The sequence below is a fragment of the Vanessa tameamea genome, chromosome 19 (genome assembly GCF_037043105.1).
Source record: "Vanessa tameamea isolate UH-Manoa-2023 chromosome 19, ilVanTame1 primary haplotype, whole genome shotgun sequence".
Classification (NCBI taxonomy): domain Eukaryota; kingdom Metazoa; phylum Arthropoda; class Insecta; order Lepidoptera; family Nymphalidae; genus Vanessa; species Vanessa tameamea.
This window is the reverse complement of record NC_087327.1, coordinates 6154602-6179409: the sequence shown is the minus strand read 5'-3', so window position 1 is coordinate 6179409 and position 24808 is coordinate 6154602. Positions and strand designations below refer to the sequence as shown.

The following is a 24808-nucleotide window of genomic DNA, read 5'->3' as shown; positions in this document are numbered from 1 at the left end:
CATTATACAGTATTTATATTTGTGCGAAATTTGGTAGTTGTATATAATATAACAGTACAATATGTAAATTACATTCCTAAGACTTAAAAAATAACATCAAGCTTAGTCCGAAAGTCGTAGCCAATTATAATTGGGCAATTATATTTGTTTAATAATAAATTGTCATTTATAATTATAATATATAAATATTAATTTATTATAATATGTACATTTTTGAGAATTTATACTTATTACGAGTATGTCAATAATCTTAAATAATATTTGCGTAACGTTTTGTACATAATGAATTGTAAGGTGAGTAATGCTTAATCATTCGCTATGAGGAAATCTTAGGTCTGAGCGTGGGAATTCACCTGCTTAGGTGAGCTATAGCCTTACCTAAACCTAAGAGTATCGACTACCGGGTTACATTACTTCTAAAACGTATTTCGTAATGACTTATTTCCATACATGGCCACTGATTCCGTCTTAGAAACCAGTTTGTAAATGTTGTTTTTGTTATGTATATTTGTAAGATAGATATACATAAAACAGTTATATACATATATATATATATATATATTGCATTAACCAATCATTAATAATACATTAAAATATTTAAAGAAGTCATTAAGAAAAAGTACCAATACTTGCTTTTTTGAAAATGATTTCATTTGCTTAATTGAAATAACTTGCTGCAAGTAAATGTGACTTAAATCATTACAATGTTAAGTTACGATAATGGGCCGTACCTAATGAAGTATTACATAAAATCCTTTCTACGAAATTGTATCTCATCCGCGGTCAATGAACTTTATCTGTTCTTGTTTAAGTAACGTAAGCTAGATTTTAATATTTGACAATTTACTTTGTGTTGAAGGGAATTAAAAATATTTGAATTAGAAGTACATATACACTACATATCCGTCTGTTATTACATAAATATATTAATAAAATAAATCAATTGTAAAATAATTAATAAATAACACTATGCAATACAAGACTATATATATCTCCATTTTTAATGTAAATAAGCGTGTTACTAAGTTACTGTTCCTTGACTTACATACAAGGTATATAAATTTAATCGTATTTAGTTTATGTTGATTAATGTCTTCATATGTGAAAAATAGATCTAACTACTGAGTTTTTTCGATAGCTTGTATAATATAGGAATCGGTGGGTACCTCTACTCCTTCATTCTTAACTAAAACTGAAGGTTACGAATAATATAATCAATAAATATTTATCTTATCCAAACCTATTGTTCTTATAAAATTATTGAAATCTATTTATCCACTTTCGATACCTTACATAAGCTGCACGTAATATAAGTCAAAAGTCAAAGACAAAGAATCGAATTATCGCCATGATTTGACCACTATTTAAAGAAAGTGCGATTTCGCAACAGACTATCGGACGATCATGGTGAAAACAAGGAATACAATCAATTCGTTACGTGTACGCGAGAAAAATTTAACTTCCTGATTGACAATTTAATACAACATTAAATTACAAGATTTTTGTAATTAGTTATAGTCGAAATTTTATTATTCATAAAATAGACAAAGGTAAAAAAGGTAAACAAACAGAGGCTAGAACGCGGGCATCTTAGCCGATGATTGCGGGTTCAATTTTCATGTGGTGAATTTGAGTTCAAATTGAAACCTGCGCGTATCTAATTTCATTTAAATTCTGTCGCATATCCATCAACTCGCATTGGAGCAGCGTGTTGGAAAAAACTTCAACAAATCTTCTCTTTAAACATAGGTTTGAGAATAAAAGAAATTAATTTATAAATAAATATTAATAAAATTTGATTACGATTAAATTAAAAAATCATTTCTAATGTTCATGTTAGTATATATTGTTCTGTGATCCTAAATGTTATTGTGTTATGTTTTAGTACGTTTGTTAGGGCAGAGGACCAGCAATTGGCCTTGTACAATGTACAGCCCAACAAAAATTTTTGTCGAATAAGAAGAAATTACGCAACTAATAATGGTATAAGCGTTGTATAGAAGTAATTTTATTCTGTTATTCGATTTAGTGCCGCTGATAGTTTATTCGATTTATAGTCGTGTAAAAACGTCGTAGAAACTTCTATACGACTGTTTTATACAACTATTACACGGTATTTAGTCGTGTAACCAGCGTTGTGGCAGTAGATACGTCTTTGCGACTTTTATACCGACTATAGTCGTATTAGAGTGATGTATAAAACTTCTATACGAATTAAAGTCAATATGACTTTTTTACGACATTTATATGACTGAATGTACCATAAGAGTTTTAAAATACACTAAATATTACACACACCGCCATTAATTTGCGTCTTCGTAAAAATAGTTTTACAGGGTTGAAATGGATAGAAAAAGCTGGGCAAACATAAAAAAAGTCTCCACTTTAAGAGGAAAGTTAAAAAAACCTATGCATCATTTCTTACCTCCAATTGTATTATATCGAATATAAGTACGCGACAAGTTAACTGCAGGCTAACTGGAGATGGTTCCGTATAAAATTTAGTGAGTTCTGAGCAACGTATTAATCGAAGCGCAGAAAGTGCATTTAGTGGCTCTATAAAAGTAAATTCAAACGTATACGAATTTGACGAAATGTTTAATAATTTGTGTGTTAGTGATAGTCGATTATGATAGCACAAATGAAGCCCATGAAAATGATATACTTCGTTATAATCTAAAAAAATGGGCAATTAATTACAACATTTCACAAACTGCTTTGAGGGACCTAAACAAAATTCTTAACGAAAGGATACCCGGTTCAGTTCCAAAAGATCCAAGAAAACGTATTAATGTAATAAAATCTGATTTAGTTAAAAAGTTATCGATATTTATTATATCACGTATCATTTTTTATCACAGCTGAACCAATAAATACTCAATAATTATATCAAATAAAACGGTTTTACACACTTGGCAATTACTAAACTGAACTCTAATTTCGTTTTCTATGGCGTAATATTTACAAATCCATTAATGACATAAATTAAAACGTCGTTTAGAAGTTGTATAAAGGTCTTGTCCTGCAATTTAAATCGTGTAACGGTAATTTTTAAAACTTACTTTAAAAAATCTCAATAAAATATTATTTATTTAATTGATTACACTACAGCGTTCATTATATAGTTAAAACTAGCGCATAAAACTCGATAAAATTAATTTCCCATCAGATAAACATTCCTTGAACATGAGTTTCGAAGTAAACACAGAGATGAATAAATAAAAAATAATGTTCACAATGAATTAAGTTTGTTCGTGATAGCTTTCAAACTCAATTTACAATTAATATTTTATCCAGCTACTTTTACAAAAAATATAGTCTGGTAAGAAGCGTGTTGGATACTGGTATTCGATCAAATGTCGTAAAGCAGCGGTAATAAACACTTTAAGTCTGCCGCACGACTTCTATACGACCTCTATACGACCACTATGCGACCAAAAAGTAAATTATGCGACGGCTACATGACTCTTATAGGACACTAAGTCGTATAAAATTGGCCTTTGCTTGGTAATGTCGACGTTATAGCGGAGTAACGGCGACCAGCTTATAGAACCAAAAGTTACAGTTGGCACGTTGTGGCGACCTGTCAAATGTTTATTGGGAGGTTGTCCTTGTGCGTAAATTTACACTGGCTCAGTCTCCTTTCAAATCGAAACACAACAATACAATGTTATTTTTTCATTTCACAAATTCATATTTAATAAAATTGATTATATACGATATACATTATATCTGAAATGTCGTTATATATTTTATGGTTTCTTAATTTTAATTATCATTTGCTATTTATAGCCTACTTATTTCTTGCGACATCAAAATTAATGGTATACAAACAATACTGATATAACTGTATTACAATCGATTGCGTTTAGGATTATTTCGAAACACTTATTTTCACTAAGCTTATGATTAGATATATCATGCTAACAGCATTACAAAAGGCCGTCATTAGGGTTCCGTACCCAAAGAGTGAAACGCAACCCTATGACTAAGACTCCGCTGTCCGTCCGTCCGTCCGTCTGCCCGTCTGTGAAGAGGCTGAATCTCATGAACCGTGATAGTTAGACACTTGAAATTTCTGTTGCCGCTATAACAGCAAATACTAAAAACAGAATATAATAAATATTTAAGTGGGGCTCTCATACAACAGATATGATTTTTTTTTGCCGTTTTATACATCATTATGTATTTTTATACATTATGGTACGGAACCCTTCGTGCGCGAGTCCGACTCGCACTTGGCTAGTTTTTTTGTTTATTTTGATTACTTAATCTGTAATTACCAGCTTATTGTTTTGTCTTAATTCAAAATTATCCATTTATATATCCTTGTTATACTTAAGGACCGTTTTGGTATTAATTACAACTTTAATAATGTTTTGATGCGAAAACGATGTTTATTAAAATAAGAACTGATTATAACTAATCACAATAAGAAACTCGATTTTTTTTGTTGATTCTCTGAATATAGAATATTGAAAATTCAATGATAGATCGTTCTCGAACTAAGTTGTTAGGTGAACGATCTCAATAATAATTCTTAGAATATTTCAAGGTTTTTCATCTGAATCGGTTCATAGGAACAAAAATAGTAAACTCAAATGTCAAAGTGACAGAGGGCTGCTAGTCACTGTTACAGATTAAAAATTTTACGTTTTGGTTATTAAATATTAAAACGTAATAATGGCATTTATTAGTGCAGTACCACACATGACAATAAAATTTCCAAATTCTTTATTATTTAAACCATTATTTTAAACATTTTAAATTATCCTGGTAAAGGAAAAGCTATAAAGCTGTCACAAAAAACCATGCTTTCATAATCTATTTTTTTTTCAATTGATCTCTGAAATATATTACTGGATATGACTTTTCATTTCTTAATAATATGGCGACGTAACGTCGTAACTGTTAGATAATAGCCGTTACAGATAAGATATGAATAAATAAACGAATTTCCATTTCGTTTATCATTTTCTTTGATAAAAAAGTAAGATACTGATTACGTTAAATCCAACTGTCATGTCTAAACTTTAACGCCAAAAAATCCGTTATAAGACATCTACTTATCTCTCTATTTCGATATTGTTAGAATACGATAGAGAAAAGTTATGGAAAATTTTATTGAATATATTAATCCATATATAAAATAGTATATATTAAATTAAATTAAAAAGAATAGTTCAGAGACGGCATACTATTATAATAAGATGTCTTGACCGGTTACGGCGGCGAATCTTAAGGGAATTACGTCTGCCATAGTATGTATAATTGCACAAGTGTCTGCAAATACAGGTGCACTCTCAATTCCCTCACTCTCATAATCCGATTGGACGGCAAATCCGACATGACCGGAAATAGTTCAGTCCCAGTACCAACGCGTTCACGTGCTTTCTGAGAGACGTGTCATCATCATCATCCTCCTGCCCTTATCCCAATTTGATTTGGGGTCGGCGCAGTCTATCTTCTTCTTCCATGCTCCCTGTTTGACGTTATATCACAAGTAACATTCTTCTTCGTCCCCTTCCTCTATATCCATCTACGTCTATGCTCAAGACCTTTCTCACAACATGGTCTTCATTCCTGCGTGAGTGTATACACTTTCAATTTTCAGACTGACCACATTTCACAGAAAAAGCCAATAACATTTTAACAAAATCTCGAGATCTGTGGCCTAATCTAACCACTGGCGGCAAACGAGGCAGTCAAATAATAGAGGCTCAATAAGACTAAATAATAATAAAGGCTAGAACCAACTCAACCGACCCCACTGGGGTATTTATAGGGGTCGGACAATGACAGAAATTAATACTCTACACATATAAACTTATTTAAAACCGGTCTTATTCAGTACTTCCCCTCATAATTCATTAAATAAACGGGAGATATGGCATCCTTACATACAGACATACATATATATATGTCGGTTTAGTGGCTACATGCTACGTGTATAGATTATAATTTTTTAGTTGAACTCCTGAATAACACTAATAAAATTTTTAGGTATTTCTTGACAAGGAATTCTTTATAGTCCGGAGCTTGGAAATTTGACAAACGCTTGTTATCTCTCTGATAGTGCTTCGGATTGTCGTCCCAACCATATATAAAATATAATATATAATAAGAATATACATATATTATAGGCAAAATGTCTTTTTTGATTAGATTATCTTGAAGCCGAAAGGCCATCCATGGTATAATAAATATAACAACATATACAGCACGTACAACAATTACTTGTAAGCGTTTTTTCTATACCATGTATATGGTGTAACATTCACATAATAATATAGAGGTCTGATGGACCAGCGGTTAGAAAATGTGAATCGTAAGCGTAGCATACGGGTTCAAACCGACTTAATTTCATGGGCATAGTTAGTTTTTATAAATAATTTCTTGAAGAATTCGCAAATACCAAACCGCTTTGGAGCAGTATGGTGAAATATGTTCCAAAACACTTCTCCTCCAATTGGGTGGTTGAGCTCGACTGTGTGTACAGACTGTTACTCTTTATTAAAGTAACAGTAGTGGTATACAAGTATTTAAGTGTACTAATATAGACTTTGATGTTATTGCATATATGGCTATATCACATCGCACGCTGAAGGAATTTGTAATAGAGTCTCGTACGCCATATTATGTGTTCGTTGATCAATTATTGGGACATTTAACGGACCTGCACTTTCTTATTGTCTATAAAAATGAAAACAGCCGTTTCATTGACCCTCGGTCTACTTTTGCAACTTTTGATTTTTATTACCTCATTGTTTATTGAAGGTTATTAGGCAAATGATTTTAGTATAGACTTATAAAATATATGCACTTTTCAAATAAATTATTTAATAACATAATCAAAATCAAAAGACACATTCCCCTAATTCGGAGTTACCAAGAAGAACCATCAACAATTATAATTACTGCAGTGCGATTCCATAAGAATTCATTTAGTATCTCACTCGTGAAATGTTGACAACTAACTTACGGTGATACGTCATTTCGATACGTGTACACGTAGAAGTCCTATAGAATTTATAATTATTACAGTCAATGTCACATATCACATTCTGACATTTTACACTCAATTTCTGGGGTGAGATTCGAGTTTATTTTTATAGAATAGCCATACTGTTTTCCATCAACGAAACGTCATTTCTCATATGTCAATAAGATGCAAATAAATACATTAAAAATACATATTCTATGTGAAAATCAAGCAATCTAAACTTGCTCTAAAATTTAATCGCTTTTTTATCATCTATATAATCTTTTATTGAGTAATATAACTTTTTTTTATTAATTTGCATACTTAGTTATTATGTTTGTGTCATTATAGTGATATAAGATAGAGTCTACATTTATATGTATAGACACGCCTTATACGCTGTCTAAACATGATCAATCTGTAATTATATCCTCTTACCATAATACATATCGTATTAGAGATCCTTTCCTAGATAAATACAGTAAAATCCGCTGTTCTAACTATTATTATTAATGCGAACGTATTTTTTTTTTTGTTAGGCTTTCACGTCTTAACAATGCAACCGATTAACAAGAAATTTTGGATGTACGTCATTAGAAAAAAAAGACCACACGGTACCTAAGACCTGCATCTCTATTACTCTTTCACACGTTGGTTAAGCCGCGCGCGAAAACTACTATAAACGTATATTATACGTCGTCGTAAAATTGTAACGATATGTTTGTAATAACTCTAGGCAGATTGCAGAAGCTATCGAAAAATTGTTGCTGAGGCACCTCTTAGTTTTGTCTTCTCGTCGAAAATGTTTAAAACTTTTTCCATCTTGCTTCAAAGCGAACTAGGAGATAAACAATGGCAATTTCACCCAAAACATACAATTTTCAATGACTCGGTTTTAATTTGTTTAAAATGAAAACATATTTATCAAGTTACGGTTGTAAATAAAGGAAACTCTTAATTATTAGCTACGTGACACATGGTTCATGTTTGTGCATAGTCTATGTACGTTTCCATTGAATTTAAACAATGTTATTTATGTCACCATGCATCACCGCCTTAGAACAAAGCTCATGGAACCCATGGACAAGCCGTCCTTTTTACTATCCATTGTTTTTTGTTAGTATAACATATTTTACAATTAATTACTCGCTTGGAGCATAAAAACTGTGTAAATTATAGTGATTGAATATGTAATTTCTCTATTTATTATATTTATTCGTAATATATTCAAATTGATGGTACAATGTCGATTATTATTTAAAATATACATTTTTTTGCATGAGGTTTTAACTTATTAAGTAGAAGGTTTATTATGGATAACATAACTTATCTAATTTTATATATTTAAACGACTTTAAATAGGGAGACGTATGTACGTCGTATTTGTTCATGTGCTTGATTTTGTGTTCACATCTCGTATCCGTTTAAGGAAAACATCGTAAGGAAACCTTCATGTGTCGGATGAAAATGTGACACATGTATAACTATCTAGAAAGTACTAATACTAAAATATTTATACTTTTACTTTTTATTTATTGAATTTTTTTTTTGAGGTTATCAGTTAAATAGTCATGCAGCTTATATATCTTTCAATTTCCAATAGATTTAATTTAAATGATTTGAAATACAATTTGAATCCTTATCTAAACTAATTACTGAAATAGCCGTTATTATTATTAAAATTGTCGTTTACGCTTTACAATATGAACTAATACTTTGGGATATATTACCGACTTCCGTTCACCGTTTGTAGTATATATAATACCATTTAGCAAATAGCCCAGCTGAGTCATTTGACACGTTTAAGGGCATTCTCTGTTTTTTTTTAACTTCATGACAATGAGTACTTAGCACGATTTGAATTCTAATTATAGTCCTCACCTTCTCTTTAACAAGAGAGGAGACTTGCCCACTCGTGGGGCATCAAAATTCTGCTGTTATTACCGTATTAAGTTATAAATAATTTGTTTTCTTCAATTTCTTGTTTAAATTAACTGTTTATAATTTTCATCTCTTATATTACTTAAAATAACGTTTATAATCAATTTAGATTAATTATTAAATTTCACAATATCATTTTAATTATTGAATTAAATTATATATTATAGGTATTATTATATATTATTAAATTAAAACTAGAAATAGTTATATGTAATGCAATCGATACTAATAGAACAATTTAATCGTTGCTATTAAATAATTGAATCTATTTATTTACATAAAAGCATAACTGCATAACTTGTTGCAATGGAGTAGGTATCACTAAGGGAGACAACTTAATTATATAAACATTATGTTAAATAAAATCGCCTTACATCCTGGTATTATATAAAATAAATACTCTATGTTGTCTATAAATTAATATTATAATTTATAAATTTAATTTATTCATAAAGTTTTATGTTATGATGCCGTCCTGATCGGGTTATAAATCATGCAACGAACAAAAATTTTGTAAGTGATGGATGACTTTTTTTTTTTAAATTACTTATTGTACCTAAAATGAGATCAAAGAAAGGAGGCCATTACGAATTATGATGTATACAGGTTGGCAGACACACGTGGGAGAATTAAAAACATGACAAAATCAGATGTCCCATATCCCAAACAATTATTGTTAAAATCTGTATATTCACCCCCACTTAGCCATCTCGGTACTTTGATCAAAGCAAGTACCTATTAAAACTTATTGAATTGCTAATTTATATTCTTTATTCAAAGCATCACTATCTTAAATAAATGTTGACATTATAAGTAAGTTTATTTTTAAAATAAGAATTATTAACGGAAAATGTAGAGCGACATGCTTATCGAACATTAGAAAAAAGTTTTTTTTTTAGTACAATTAAATTTTTATTTTTTTAATACAATTAGATTACGTGTTAGAGTTTAAATAAAACTTATTTTTAAACTTCCATGTAAAATATAATAAATTAATTACGTGGCACAACAAAGACTGCTGTTCGCCTATTGCATGATTTTCATTTCGTTAAAAATAAAAAGCGAGGGTAAAGTGAAAACGACAAGTATTAAACCAAGGTTGTTTTGACGACATAGTTTTTAATCATTAGTACTTCTATCTTGTTAGACGCAGACGTTATAGACACAAAATTACGCGACTAGGTCACGCTAGTTCTAATCGGCGATTGAAATTGAACGTCGATCAATAGGTAGCCGTGAACTTGACATTTGCTATACGAGACATCTTATGATTGTTATTATATTATACGATAAATATTCGATAAAATAACCTATTTGGTATGTTGTGGTGTTTTTGCTGTTCTCGAAGGACGTTTAAAAACATTGTGATACTGAATAGCTTTATTGATTTATGAATAATTTTGATATTTAAGTATATGTTTATTTAACCTCTATAATAATGTCAAATGTTATTAATAAAAGTTCAAAAGATTTTTAGTATAGTTTTTGCGTAAACAGGGCGAAGATAACTAACAGATAAACTACTTTGAATACCGTAGTTACTCTTGAGGTTCATAGAGCAGTAGAATCACGAAAAAGACAATATTGTATCGATTCTTTCATAACTTAGGTAGTAATTTAATACGCTTAACAATTACTTGTAGGCCAACATAGCATTACTTTTGGTTGTCATTGATCAAGTTTAAGAGTAATTATGAAGCCTTCCCCCGGGCCTCGATCCGTTGGTTCCCAAACTATAAGTTTTCCAATTACAATTATGTATGTTAACTTCGATTTATGACTTCCCATATAGACAAGTAGACTGTTAGACAATATTCAAATAGCGGTTATTTATATATAACAAATTAATCGAAATAGTATTGTACATCCGCCATAATTTTATTTCTATCTTGGTGTAGCTTAAAGTATCAAGAAAATAATATATTCTTAATGATGACTAAGTAACGTATTGTACAGATCATAAGCAGTATAGGTAAGAGCTATTCTGTAAAAAGAAACTCAAAACTCACGGCTGACCACGAGCGTGAAATGTCAGAAGGTAATATGCGACATTGACTATAATCATTATAAAATTTATATGATACACGTATCAAAATGGCATATCACCGTAAGTCGGTTGTTACACGAGTGAGATACGAAGTGAATTTCTACAGAATCACCCTAGAGTATAAACAAAAACTTTAGATAAATGTAAATAAAGAACAATACAAGACGAAAATTAATTAAATGAGAATATTTTTAGAATACATAATACCTATTTGTCACGATTGCTTGAACGTCGGAGCTTATCTGCTATATAAACAGAGACATATTTACACTAGACGAAATGAAGACGATATTGAATAGAATATTAAAATTACCATACATATAACTCGCCGTTTCTTAACCTTTAAAACAGTTATTGTCAAGGTCGAATAAGTAATCTTCACGCTCGTTGACTAATTAATTCAAATTATCTTTATGTCACTGCTTGCATTATTGTCTCGTTAGTCTGGTTTAGTTTATTTAGTTAACAAGGCTGATCTCGATGTTCTGGATTCAAATCCCGACGAATAAAATCTCGTTGTCTTTTTGCCAAGAAATTCTGAGTGTCCAGATTTGGCTGTGTTCTGAATTTGGTCAAAATCTTTACGGATAAAATATATCGCCAACATTTTAATTTCATCATTTCGATATGTATTTTTAAATCAGTTTAAAAACTTTTAAGCCTCTTGTCGGTATTTTTTCACTTTAATGAACATTCATAAACAAGGAAACTGTATTTTGATTTTAAATAATTAGTATAAGAGCTACTTTATTATCTACGTCACGGACGTCTATATAAGTCTATCGCACGCCTCTTTGTATCGTATCAAAAACAGTAGAATTATAATGAATGAGTAACACAAGATTACCGGTTCACAAACGCAATACATGACTAGCATATCAATAAATAACATTCTTATATATCCGAATGTTACATTAAAAAACTAAATTTATACCTATGTTTTTATTGGTAGACAAGAGTTATTCCGGCTGCACATTATTTAACATATAGTATTATATTTATCTTCTTGGCATATATTGCGTATATAGTGTACGACTACATTTTGTTTTAAATCTTATCTAATATAATCGTTTGAGTTATTAGTATTATTTAACTATCAAAGATAATGAAAGTTAGTCACAGACAATTTTACTTACTTTTCAAAGATTTCACAATGATGTGTTAGTACGTTACTGATTTTATCTGTTATTTTCGGTAGATAGATATTTACATTTAATTTAATTTTGTTAAATGATGATTCGAAAGTGCTGGTTAGGTAAGAGCCTACTTGAATAAATATATTTTGATTTTAATAAATATAATTTATTACGATGTGTGACGTATAACAGGGGAAATCCCTGTTATTGTCGTTATTGGGTTTGAAAATTTAATGAATTAATTTTTATTATAAGTCGTTTTTGAGGTTTTTTGTACATAAATTTTAAAATAACTGTAACCGCTATTTTGTGTCGTTTAAATAAAAATAATTATGTTCTTAAAAAGTGGTACAAGTTAAAAGTGCTTCAGGGCTGCGTATTCTTCTATCCACAGAATAACATGTTGTAGAATTGATATAACTTCGCTTTGGTACAAAGATGAAAATGAAGTATTATAGTTTCAATTTGCTCAAAGAATTAAAGGAGGTGCATAAAAAATACTGCAGTCTATAATAATATTATAAAGAAAGTTTGTTTGTATATAATCGATCAACTCAGAAACTGCTAAGCCGTTTTTAATAATTCTTCCAACAGAAGTAACATACGAGTATTTTATTTCTGAAATGATGTACTAGTATTGTAGACGAATAGATTTCAGTATGTATGTTTGTACTTATAGTCACAAACTGAAGTCAAATCAAAGCCGTTCAAAGCAGGCGATCCATTTTTTATTTTATTTATCAGCCTGTACCTGAAACCTTATGTAATTTAGTGGAGGTCGTATCTTACAGTTTTTTAATATTATTATTTGCGTGACAGTACATCTGTACTAAAAAAATTCAGATATTTATTTCATTAACACGTCAATGCGAATAAAATATTTTTTGTAAAATATATATTACCTGTGTAATAAGATACCATGTTACCAGATAAAAAAAGCTCACAGAACCATTTTACTCTTTTAATTTTTAATAAAAGTTTTTACTTTATATTTAATTCTAAAAAAATATTGTTATGTGGTTTGTATACATCAGTTGTATAGGTTTTTCATATAAATAGTTCCGTAGCTGGTTTTACTTCTACCCACGCACATGCTATTTCCACTCGACTATCTGTTCTTTTGAGATTACGCTTAAACTAGGTCAAACTAACCTAATTCGCTACGACGCTTTTGTATGGAACATGAAATGTCAGTCCGACAAAATTAAATATTCTATTTTATAAGTTTTGGAAGTCTATGTGTATTTATTTATACTGCAATAAAAAAGATACTACAAAAGAATAGAGTTAAAGTTTAGTTTTAAAAAATATATGTAAAACTATACGGACCTCGTCTATTTATAAATAATGCTTGTATTAAACCAGTAAATAATACTTATTATACTTTAGATAAAAAAAAAATAGATTATATTAGTTGAACATAGAACATAAATGTTTAACGTAAAACGTCAGTTAGTTTACTTCTTTATCTATAAATAGTATAAAACAAAGTCACTTTATAACTCTGTTTTCATTTTCCTGACTTCTAAATCGCTCAATAGATTTTGATGTAGTTTACACTTATAGAAAGAGCGATAGACGAAATTAATAAATTGCATCCGTGCCTGGATGGATCACTATAACTGAATACTATAAAAAAAAATACAGACTAAAAAACTAAATGTCAAACGTCATTAAAATGACGGTTACAGTTGCATATATTTTCTAAAATTGTTATATTTTTATTTATTGAACATAAAATAATATTAACATATTTACAAATACAAATAATATTCGGTTATTTAAATTAATTGATTCATTGAGGCTCTACGTGTTAAGGCGGTCAATGCCATTATATGTATTTCTAGCTAATGAATAGTATCGAATGTAATATTGAAAAAAAACAATCAATGAAGTGTGCCTGACAGTAACATTTTTATTTCAAAAATAATTTCCGGCACTACAAGTGAATGTTTAAGGCATTCGTTTTGTTGTTAAGTAATTAATGCTATTTAAATTTCGTTACGGAAAAGGAAATTAATGAATTAATTTATTAGCATATATGTACATGTAAATATAACGTGTTCGAATTACTAGCTTAGATTACCTTTATCGTGTTGATTATCATTAGGTCATTCGGTCTATGTTACATACCCATTATGCCGCGTTGAAAAAAAGGTTATTAATAAAAAGTTTCAATACAGTTTATGTTTTATAAAGACATTACCACACTCCGTCTCACCGACCATTTCCTTTAACGATTTCTTTTGATATATTTATACCATTGTCATTTCCAAAATTTAGATTAATTTATACACCGTAAATCAATGTTCTATATGATATAATTTATTTAAACATGCTAATTGTTACGTAATTTTAGTTCAGCCGCGGAACGAATCAGGGGAATTTTAATCAATTCGTCGAATACCGCAGTATATCTGTTTTTGATTCCATTAAATTTAACTCTAACCTTAATTTATTTCATATTTATATTGCACCTGGAAATTATATATATCAGTAGAGTATATTTAAAAACTTAGTATGTATATACTTTTCTAGATGTCAACTAATAAATTAAGTTGGCGTTGATAGTATATCTACTTCATTTAATGTTAGTCTGATTTATTTTGTATTGAATATATACTTGTGTAATTTAAGTTTATGAAAATTTGTTTTATAGATACTAATAGATTGGTAATACATCGTCATCGAGTCTAGAACTATTTTACCATCGTCCTGGACAAAGGCTTGTACCTATCTGTTAAGGAAAAAGCTTGCGGTTTATTTCACCATGCTTCTACATTGAAATTTTCTTCGGCACGTGTTTTAGTTTACCGTCGAGCACAAAATGAATTATAAACACAATTTAAGCTGACGAAATCTCACTGACGACGTGGATTCAAATACATTATCTTCGTGTTCAACCCATCTGGTCATCTGGGCTCTTATAATAGAAATTATATTTGAAATGTTACGATCAAAACTTTCCAATAAATGTCCTGTATGCAGAAGATAGAAAAGAAAAAAATTATGTAACAACATCGTAGTGCCGACGCTTAGGGAAATACCTGACTGCAACACACATTTTGTCTGTTATAATCGACTCTCCACACTTTCAAATAAGGGTGTGAATTCCTTGTTATTTCTTTGGTTCTTTGTATTTAACATATTCAGTGGAATCATGGCGCAAGTTCTGAATTTTAAACACCGTAAAACAATCTAGTATGCGCTGACGACAATCTAAATCTTTCACGTTTTGTACGACATGAATATTTAGTGCTGTTTCTATACTTGTTATCTGTTTAACTAAAACCTAAAAATAAAATTCACTGTTTTATGCAACGAGTGTTTAAGGATATACGTAATAGTTATATAAGTACCCTACGGTTGATTCAAAATTAAACTATTAAGTATGTTATTAGTCTGTGTTTGAGAGGTTGTCATATTTTTAACTAATGTACGCTCAGTAGAAGATAATAATTATTGAAACATTCCCATGTTTCAAGATATGTTTTTCTAGTCTTATTTCCAAATATTTTTATTATTAACACTTTACACACACACACACACAAGCAAAAAACAGAGTAGACGTAAAAAACGAATTTTAGGAAAAAATACCTAGTTGTAATGTCTGCATTATTTAAATTATCTAAATCATGCACACCCAGTGCGTGATTAAAAATTGACCTCATAATAGAAGCTATGTATAATTGTATTGGAATAGCGAACGCAGCATTCAATGATATAAATAAAAATCCGAGTCGATACTTGATACTTTGGTAGAACAGTAAAATACGACTGAGTAACGTATTCAGGTAAACCTTTTGGGTAGGTCTCGTTCATATAATCAATACTTAAACGTATGGTCGTGTATACAAGTTTAATATTATGTTTGTTGCAAACATAAAAACATTAATTCATATAATTTAAAAAAATACGATTTCTAAGTGTTATTTCAACTGTATATAATCATTTTGTTTTATTGATTATATCAATAAAATCAGCTTTGTTATTGTGAAATCGATACAGCTTATTCGAGCGTGGCTTAGATGATCACGAACACGCTTTGGGATTTTCCACATATACGATGTTTCTTTTAGTGTTAGCTAATTGCATTATTCAAAAATATTCTTCTTTTTATTAGTTGAAGTTGCGCTTTGCCTGCGTGTAATTCTTTATTCTTCCCATTGTCAATGCAAACTAATGACAGTTTATGTTTAAATAAAAAACTATAATATTAACTATAATAAGTAACTTATTTTGGTATAAGTAGGTAAGAGTAATTGTAGCTGAATAAATACTAGTCTTAGATAAAATAAATAATGCCGAATAGATAGAATAATAAAAAAAAAGACATTATCGATATTAAAAAAAAAACTAATTATACATCCAGAGAGAAGTTTAATATATTGCGACAAATTTTAAACGATATATTTAAAAACTTTTTTTTTATTATGACCTTTTGGTAAAGGCAAAACACTATACGGCTTGCTTTACGTGGTATAATTAAGAGTTGAACTTAAAAAAGTTTTCTAAATATTTTGCAGAAATGGCTCTAGGAAGTGCCTATATTTATGGACAAAGGTTGACTATCCACTTAACCTTCGTGTTCTTCAAGGGTTCTTGTTTAGCTATATACATCTATAAGATACAATTTATTTTAAAGTGTATTTATTTTAACTAACTTTATATGGAACTAACTCTTTCTTGTTGTAGTTTAGTCATGTCTTTTATATTTATAGATAATTTGAATCAGTAGTTAAGATATTGTCAATTAGGAATGGTTATGGAATAAATATACAATTGAGTATATAAAATTTAATTTTATTCCATATAAAAATGAAACTCATTTTACCTTTCCATGTTTCAATTTTCGTTTGAGCTTTTTTATGTCAGATTTAAATTGGTGTCAATGAAAAATCGTATAGAATAATTCAAGGTTATAAACAGGAGACGGCGTGTTGTGTTACGCCACATATATAAAAACTCTTTAGTGTTCAAGCCCTCAAGGTATAACGTATATTTGCAAGCAAATATGATACTTAATTACTTGAATTTATAGTTGCTTTTAGTAGAAAATTACGTATACTGCATCAAATCCGGACTCGATCGAAAACTGACTCGAAGTAAGGAATGCAACTGAGCAAAAACAAGATCATTATAGAATTTTGCGAAGATCTGGTTTAACCATTATTATTTTTTACCGTAAAAACTTTACCTGTTTTGTCATTATAGTTTGTAAAGTAAAAAATATTCCTTAACCTGTATAAAAAGAAACCTTTACGTTAGTAAAGTGTTGATGAGATGATGGTAAGAAAAAATATATTGAGAAAATACAAGTTATATAAATAGTTCAATATTTAAATTCCCAATAGTACATAAACGTAGGTATAACCTAAGCGATGTGATTTTTATTAAGTAGGTATATGATATCACTATAATTTATTACAACATTTTTATTTTTATTTATTTCCTCATGATATATTTATATTAATATAACACATGTTGATGTTCACCTTGCCAATTTTTATCACAGCGACTATTCAGCTTGCGCACAAATCTGTGCGCCAGCACAAGTACACCCAGCCAGCACAGACTCTATTCGCTCTCATAACCCGATAGCGATCTGGATCAGCTGAATTCTTTCCGCTCGTAAATCCGACACGATTGGAAAGACTTCCACTAAAGCTGACTTTACATACGGGAATGTATTAACATGAATTGAATCTGCCTGAACCTCAAAACCGTTACCTTAGAATCTGCGGCCTTACTGGCTACTTGACCAATGTGATATTTATGAACGTTATGAGATAAGCAGGTCTTGACATCCCAATAAACAGAACACGTGGATCCAATTTGAAGAAACCTATGTCTGATCGAACTATTATGTAGAATTCAAACCAATCAGGAACCCACTTAAACAAACAGAACAAATCATAAAAATCCGTCTATTGGTTATGAAGGAGATCAATGACATATCTACGTATATATACAGAAGAATGTTTTATATGAAGATTAAAAAGAATGTCATAATTTATTCCATACTATCTATAAAAAAAAACAAACACTACATAAAATCTGTTTTGTTTTTAAATAATTATCGCGGTACTAACTTCATATTCTCCGTGCGGGTTTATTTTAAAATAAGTTCTACTTGTAGATTGAAATATTGCGTAGGCTGTATGTATAAAGGAATTCTGACACGAATAGTATATGTCATGGTTGAAGCTTTGACAATGGTTTGTATTGTCATAATCAGTAATTGTAAGTCATATCGCAAACATTTTAGTATTTTATCTTCATTGTTTCAAATATAAGTTATTAACGAATTAATTATTTTTTATTTTAATATTTAATTATGTAATTAAATTAGATTATATAATAATACAATAACAAAAAAATATATAATATCGAAAATCCCAGTTATAGATAAAGATAAACCAGGTGTAAAGATAAAATATTATTATTTTAATCGATACATTTTCGTCTGTCACGATTTTAGATTAATTCTTCTATCTGGATGATCTTACAGGATCACCTGTACTATCTTTTGTTTATATCGGTTTAGTCAGGTTATATATAGTCTATTGAGATTTTCCAAACCATCCATCGTTTCTTTGGTCGTCCCCTTCCTCTATATCCATCCACGTCCATGCTCAAGACATTCCTGATTGTGAGGGAACACATTATACAATATAATACTTTTCAAACACAGGTTGTCAAGTTACCTAAGTTAACTTAAAAATGGCAATCTCAAGGAATCAAATCAAGTTATTGTAAATCAACACGTAAAAACTTACTCGATTATACAATTAAGAGGACTACAAGAGCTAATTGCCCTTGAGAATCGCACGCACACACTTACAAAATCGACAAAAACGGCAAGCCCGTGAACTAAGGGTTAAGCGAGGTAACGAGGTTACGCCCAAATATTCTAATAGATGGCGCCAAACCGAGCGAAGTAAGATCAATCATAAATCTCATAAAAAATAGATAGGACAACAGAATTGTTTTTATTTCTTTCGATGTTAGTTAACAAATTATTATAAAAAAAACTGATTCAATTAAACTTACAATATTTTTATTTATATTTTGTACACAATATAATAGACAGTTAGTTTTAACCTTTTATTTGTATTATTATACCTACCACAATTAGTTCTTATACTAAATATTAAAACATACCAATTTTTAATATTTTATAAAAGTTTGATAATCTATTTATATAATAAAATCGTAAGTGTTCGAAACCTGTAGCATAGTAACCGTGGGGTAACATATAGCGTAGTGTTTGTTCGTTTTATTAATATCGGTTCACAAAGAAAAAAAAAATATTCAATTAAAAAAAAAAATCTAAATATTTACAAGAAAAAAATGTCGTCAAGTCGATTTGGTTGAATCATTGGTTAAGTAGGTTAATCATACTAGGATTAATTATAAATCTCATAAAAATAGATAGGATATTAGAATTATTTGTATTGCTTTGGACTGTTATTCGAAAATGATTAAAAAATAAAACTGATTTAATTAAACTTAAAATATTTGGATTTGGTACTACAAAAAAAAAAAACATTTAGTGTTAATTTTTTTATTAAAATATTTTATTTAATTTCACTTGTATGTATGAATGTATGTACGTATGTCCTGAAATCTTGCAATCAATATTACACCTACTTCCATTGAAGCTATGGAGCGGAAAGTTGGCACACATATTTAGTCTCGATGACAATCCACGATTCATGAATTGCTTCCATTTTCAATCCAATATGGCGGACGTTACTAAAAATTAAAATTTTTGAATTACGTACAAATGACACTTCTAAATATTCTAGTTCTCTGGTTCACAACAATTACATTATTTTTTTTACTTTACTTTTTTTTATTATTAAAATTAGTTTATACATAATTTTAATTCCTATTATAAACAAAATCGATAAAATTAAACTCTTACGCAATATAAATAGCTTCCGTGTTATTGTTTTCGACTTTCTTTATTCTGTAAAAAATAAATATATGTTAGTAATTATATTTTTATTTATTATAAACGTATGTATTTAAAAAATATGTATCTAAATATGCCCCATAGTACTTTTAATGAAAAATATCAAATTGCTTCAAGTTCATGGGGATCGAACACAGTCACTCTCAATTGATTTTTTCCTTACTTTCACCAAATACTCTATCATAATGTTTGATGAACAGCTCGAAAAATCTGATTCTATGCGAACTGATTGCATATTTTTTCTAATAGATGTTTTCAATATTCATAATTTATAAAAAAAAAATATGTTTACTAAAAAAATACTCTTACCTTTTAATATCGTTCATATGTATGTTCGGCGCTTAATTTATATAAACGTTTTTTAGTTTTCCTCACGCGTTTCACTTCATTTCCCATATTTACACAATTAAAATTTATGACAAATAATATAATAAAAAAACAAATGCCTAATTACTACTACATTATTTTAACTTAATATATTTATCTACAAGAAAGAATAATATTTATTATAAGAAAACATGAAACAATGAATTTACAATTAAAATTACAAAAAAATATCTCGTAACGTAATGATGCTCGTAACGAAAAGATCGACACGTCTGTATAGCATCAGGCCTCGGCCGGCAATGTCTGTACACGGCGTTTACGCACACATGCGTACGCATTTTGTTCGAAAATAAGAATATCTGATTTAAAAAAAATCTATTGATTTTATTAAAAAAGTGACGCAGAGGTTAAGTAATATATTGCTTGTAGAATAATCTGACAAAAAACCAGAATTATTGAATGTATATAAGTATAGTTATTCTTTATTAAAAGATTTTTTTAGAGGTAACTTTGTGATTTTTTTCTATCGTACCAAATTAATTACATCATGTTTTCAAAATAACAAATAACTAGCATGTATCCTGAAGATTATCATATATTTTTTTCATTTGGTTTACTGCATTGGATCATATACTTTTTTGCATTATAAAACTTGCATTTAGCTCATGTAGTCCCCTTAATACAAGGAAACAAAACGAATTCAAATATACAACCTACCACGCAATGCGGATATTAAAATATAAGTTTTATACTAAACCCAGCCAGACATTCCGGTATATTTTTACGTCAAGAAAATAAATATGTATGCGTCTAGCATCCATGTATATTTTTCGATACATAATACATTTCTTGACAATAGCGTTTCAATTGATTATAAGATTCAGTGCGCGTGCGTACGCATTGTTTGGACAGATGCGAATATAATTGACAATGTCACTCGTCCTGGTTTATTTGCGTATGATAAAATATTCGCTTTATACATTAAAATATCTACGCTTCTGATAAAGACAGGAAGACAAAGAAACGACTTTAACATTTGAGGAAAAATAAAATATTGAATTAAACTAAAATTTAAGGAATTCAGCTAAAAACAAAATAACCAAATTCGAGCCTTCCTCAAACATATGTAGATACAACATATATAAAGAGTTAAAATTCTTAATGTAAAAAAGAATGTTAGGTCTAAAAGATACAACATTTTTGTATATTTTGGGCACTTGTACTTATCTATATTTTTTTTTATTAAAATATGTGTAATAAAATAAAATAATGTATCAAAATTCCTTAATTTTGCTGCGTTCATTTTGTGTATATATTTTAATGAGTATTGTATAACGTATAAAGTTGTGTAAATTAGCACAGTTGGCGGAACTTTTTTTTTGTTTAATTAATAACTAACTATTTAAAATATTTAATTTAATATTATATAAATTTTTACATGTAATATATTTATTATAATATGCCATAATTTACAAACATTAATACGTCGTTGTAAATCTAAAAAACTAATTAATTGTAATAAAAAAAATCACTAAAATGCTTAAACAACTTGTCAGAAGTAACTTAAACTATTTCCTCTATAAATATAAATTAATTTAATTTTAGTTGAACAAGTAAAAAAATTAATCATCTTCCTTCATTGGATTAATGTAATTTTTTTATCAAATTCTGATATTGCTCGACGTCCAGCTTACTAAATTTTAATTGAAACTGAATATCCTTTGTAATAAAAATGAAAGGAAGACAGTAATTAAAAGTTTCGCCGCTTCATTTATTTTAATTTAAAAAATAACCGACTACTAAGGATTACTACTATTGTAAAAATTACAATAATTGTAAAAATTATCTCCGATAGATTATAACCAGTATATTTAGTCATGTTTCTTATATATATTAGCTGTTTGAAATATATATATATAAATAAATAAATAGTTTTTGATTGATTTCACCAACTAAATCTTGCAACGTGATTTCAAACCGATTAAATAAAATTAATCATAAATATCTTTTCAGCATCGGGCAAGATGCAAGAATTTGAATTCTCACTAGCTGCCTTGTTGATGTGTTGCGGTTTCTTCATCATGTACTTAGTCGAAGAATTGGTTCACATATACATCCATAGGCGTGAGAAGAAGAACGGACAATCTTCCCCTTTAGTGAGGAATCTAAGTGTGCGAAGGAGTCGAGCGAACAGCGACGGAAAAGAGAGTGAAAACAGTGCGACTAACTCCACTGCCGATCTCATTGACCCGACTTCTATAACGAAAGGCAAGGTATGTGAAAATTTAAAACTTACTAGTATTCATTAATGTTTAAAATAACCAGCTTGTGAGTATTATCTTGTTAAGAACTAAGTATTAATGAGTATAAAAGTAATTATTCCGTTAATGCCTCACTGTTAGGCAAGAGCCTCTACATCCATTGCAGGTTGGTCGATAAACAGATGAGTCAGAATTTTATCAGATTTGGGGGTTTTAAGGTCGTTTTAAGGATATGTTTACAATTTTTTAGAATAATTTCGAGTAAAGTAGATTTTCTCGTGATGGTTCGTTTAAGATTTAGAACTGTCCACTGGGTCATATTACCTAATGTACAATGTTTTTACAATAATAAACTGTTCAGTACTTTTACCTCTGTTTTTGTCTATCGATTTTCTTTTATTCTGTAGCTTTTGATAAGTATTACTATCAATACAAAAATTAACAAATAACGGAAATGTATCTATTTTTTCTCAAATTATAGTCGAATTATCACTGAGCGAACAATACTTAGTAGTTATTAAAATTAAAAAAAAAACCATTATACTTACATTAGATACTAATTAATGAATTACCTTTTGACCTTAAATTACCAATGTAATGACGTAGGTACTTGTTTTACGTTGCGCGAAGCTCGAAAACTTATTTCCAAAAGTAATAACACTTCCTAAAAAAGGAAATGGGAATGGAAATGGAATTTATGCATAAATATACGGAAATAAACATTTTATTGTAATATACATGTAAGTACTTTTTACCTAGCGTTCATAATCAAGATTGTGGCGTAATATCGCAGAGACAATGTAAAAGAAATGAGTTTATAGTGTTTCATATGTCAATATTTCAAAATAAGCAATTAAGTTGATGATAATAAATTATCACTGAATAGCGAGTTGCGTTGAACGTTAATGAAACTATGCACTTACTACATTTGATTATGAAATTACTTACCTACATAGAATGTATGACTTGGCGTTTGTAATTTTTTATATAATTATATGGTCGACCAGAATTATTAAAAAACTATACTTATAAAATTATGCCAACAATGTAAATGTATCTTTTCAGGATGTAGAGGTGAACCACAATCAGCATTCCCATTCGCATGGACACAGCCATTTGCCAATAACCGCAGCTGACGATGTGACCTCTGCTTTACGTGGCCTACTCATTGTACTCGCTCTTTCTATCCACGAACTCTTTGAAGGGTTAGCCGTTGGTCTGGAATCCAGCACTTCTCATGTTTGGTAAGTCAGAATTTATTGAAAACATATAATTTAAAATGTATATTTAATATATGCATAAAACGCCATCTGTTGTTCAGTAGCCTTAAACATAGTAAAATTTCATGTTTACTTAAACTGTCATTAGATGGCGCTTAACTTTTATACACTTAATATTTAAATAATAATGTTTTTATTATTAGTATAATTTAATACAAAAATATTATTAAATTTTATATTTTAACAGGTACATGTTAGGTGCTGTATCGGCCCACAAGTTGGTCATCGCGTTTTGTATCGGTGTGGAATTGATCGCCACTCGTACCAAGACATGGCTTTCCGTTGTGTACATAACAACATTCGCTATCGTTTCTCCACTGGGTATCGGTATCGGTCTGATCCTAGTCGGTGGTGAAGGTGCTACCGCGGCTGGAGTGTACTCTGTGGTTCTCCAAGGACTCGCGTCTGGTACTCTGCTCTACGTCATATTCTTCGAAATCTGGAAGAGTGACAGGACGGGCATCCTGCAATACATAGCGGCTTTGATTGGCTTCGGTCTAATGTTCGGATTACAGCTTCTTAGTAAGTATTATTTTACTTTTTAAATTTATTCAGTTTAATAACAGTAACAGTATGTACATGAAAGATTATTAGGCGAAGAAGCCTTTGCCTAATAATGTACTGTTTTCATGAAAAGCGAGGGTTTTTTTGTATGATATAGGATGGTAGACGAGCAAATGGGCCACCTGCTGTAAGAAATATTAACCATTCCTTTAATGGCCCATGCGACACCAACCTTGGGAATTAATATGTTATTTACCCCTATATAATATGTTAGTTCCCTTTTGTCTGTAGTTACACTGGCTCACTCAATATATTGACAGAGTATATTTTATTCTGCTCCAGTGCGCGT

The 24808-nt window shown here is 29.5% G+C and overlaps 2 protein-coding genes across 2 annotated transcripts in view; both read left to right on the top strand.

The window, feature by feature from the left end:
- The window catches only part of LOC113399382 (uncharacterized protein C14orf119), a 292988-nt gene that overhangs the window by 255165 nt on the left and 13015 nt on the right, over nucleotides 1-24808 (top strand). The gene's annotated exons all lie outside the window — the stretch shown is intronic.
- Nucleotides 1-24808, top strand: part of LOC113399373 (zinc transporter ZIP1-like) — a 29379-nt gene that overhangs the window by 2758 nt on the left and 1813 nt on the right. Inside the window, exons 2-4 of the mRNA XM_026638492.2 lie at nucleotides 22428-22687; nucleotides 23741-23919; nucleotides 24143-24477. Coding sequence (XP_026494277.1) covers nucleotides 22428-22687; nucleotides 23741-23919; nucleotides 24143-24477 — 774 coding nt within the window. The remainder of the gene's footprint in view (nucleotides 1-22427; nucleotides 22688-23740; nucleotides 23920-24142; nucleotides 24478-24808) is intronic.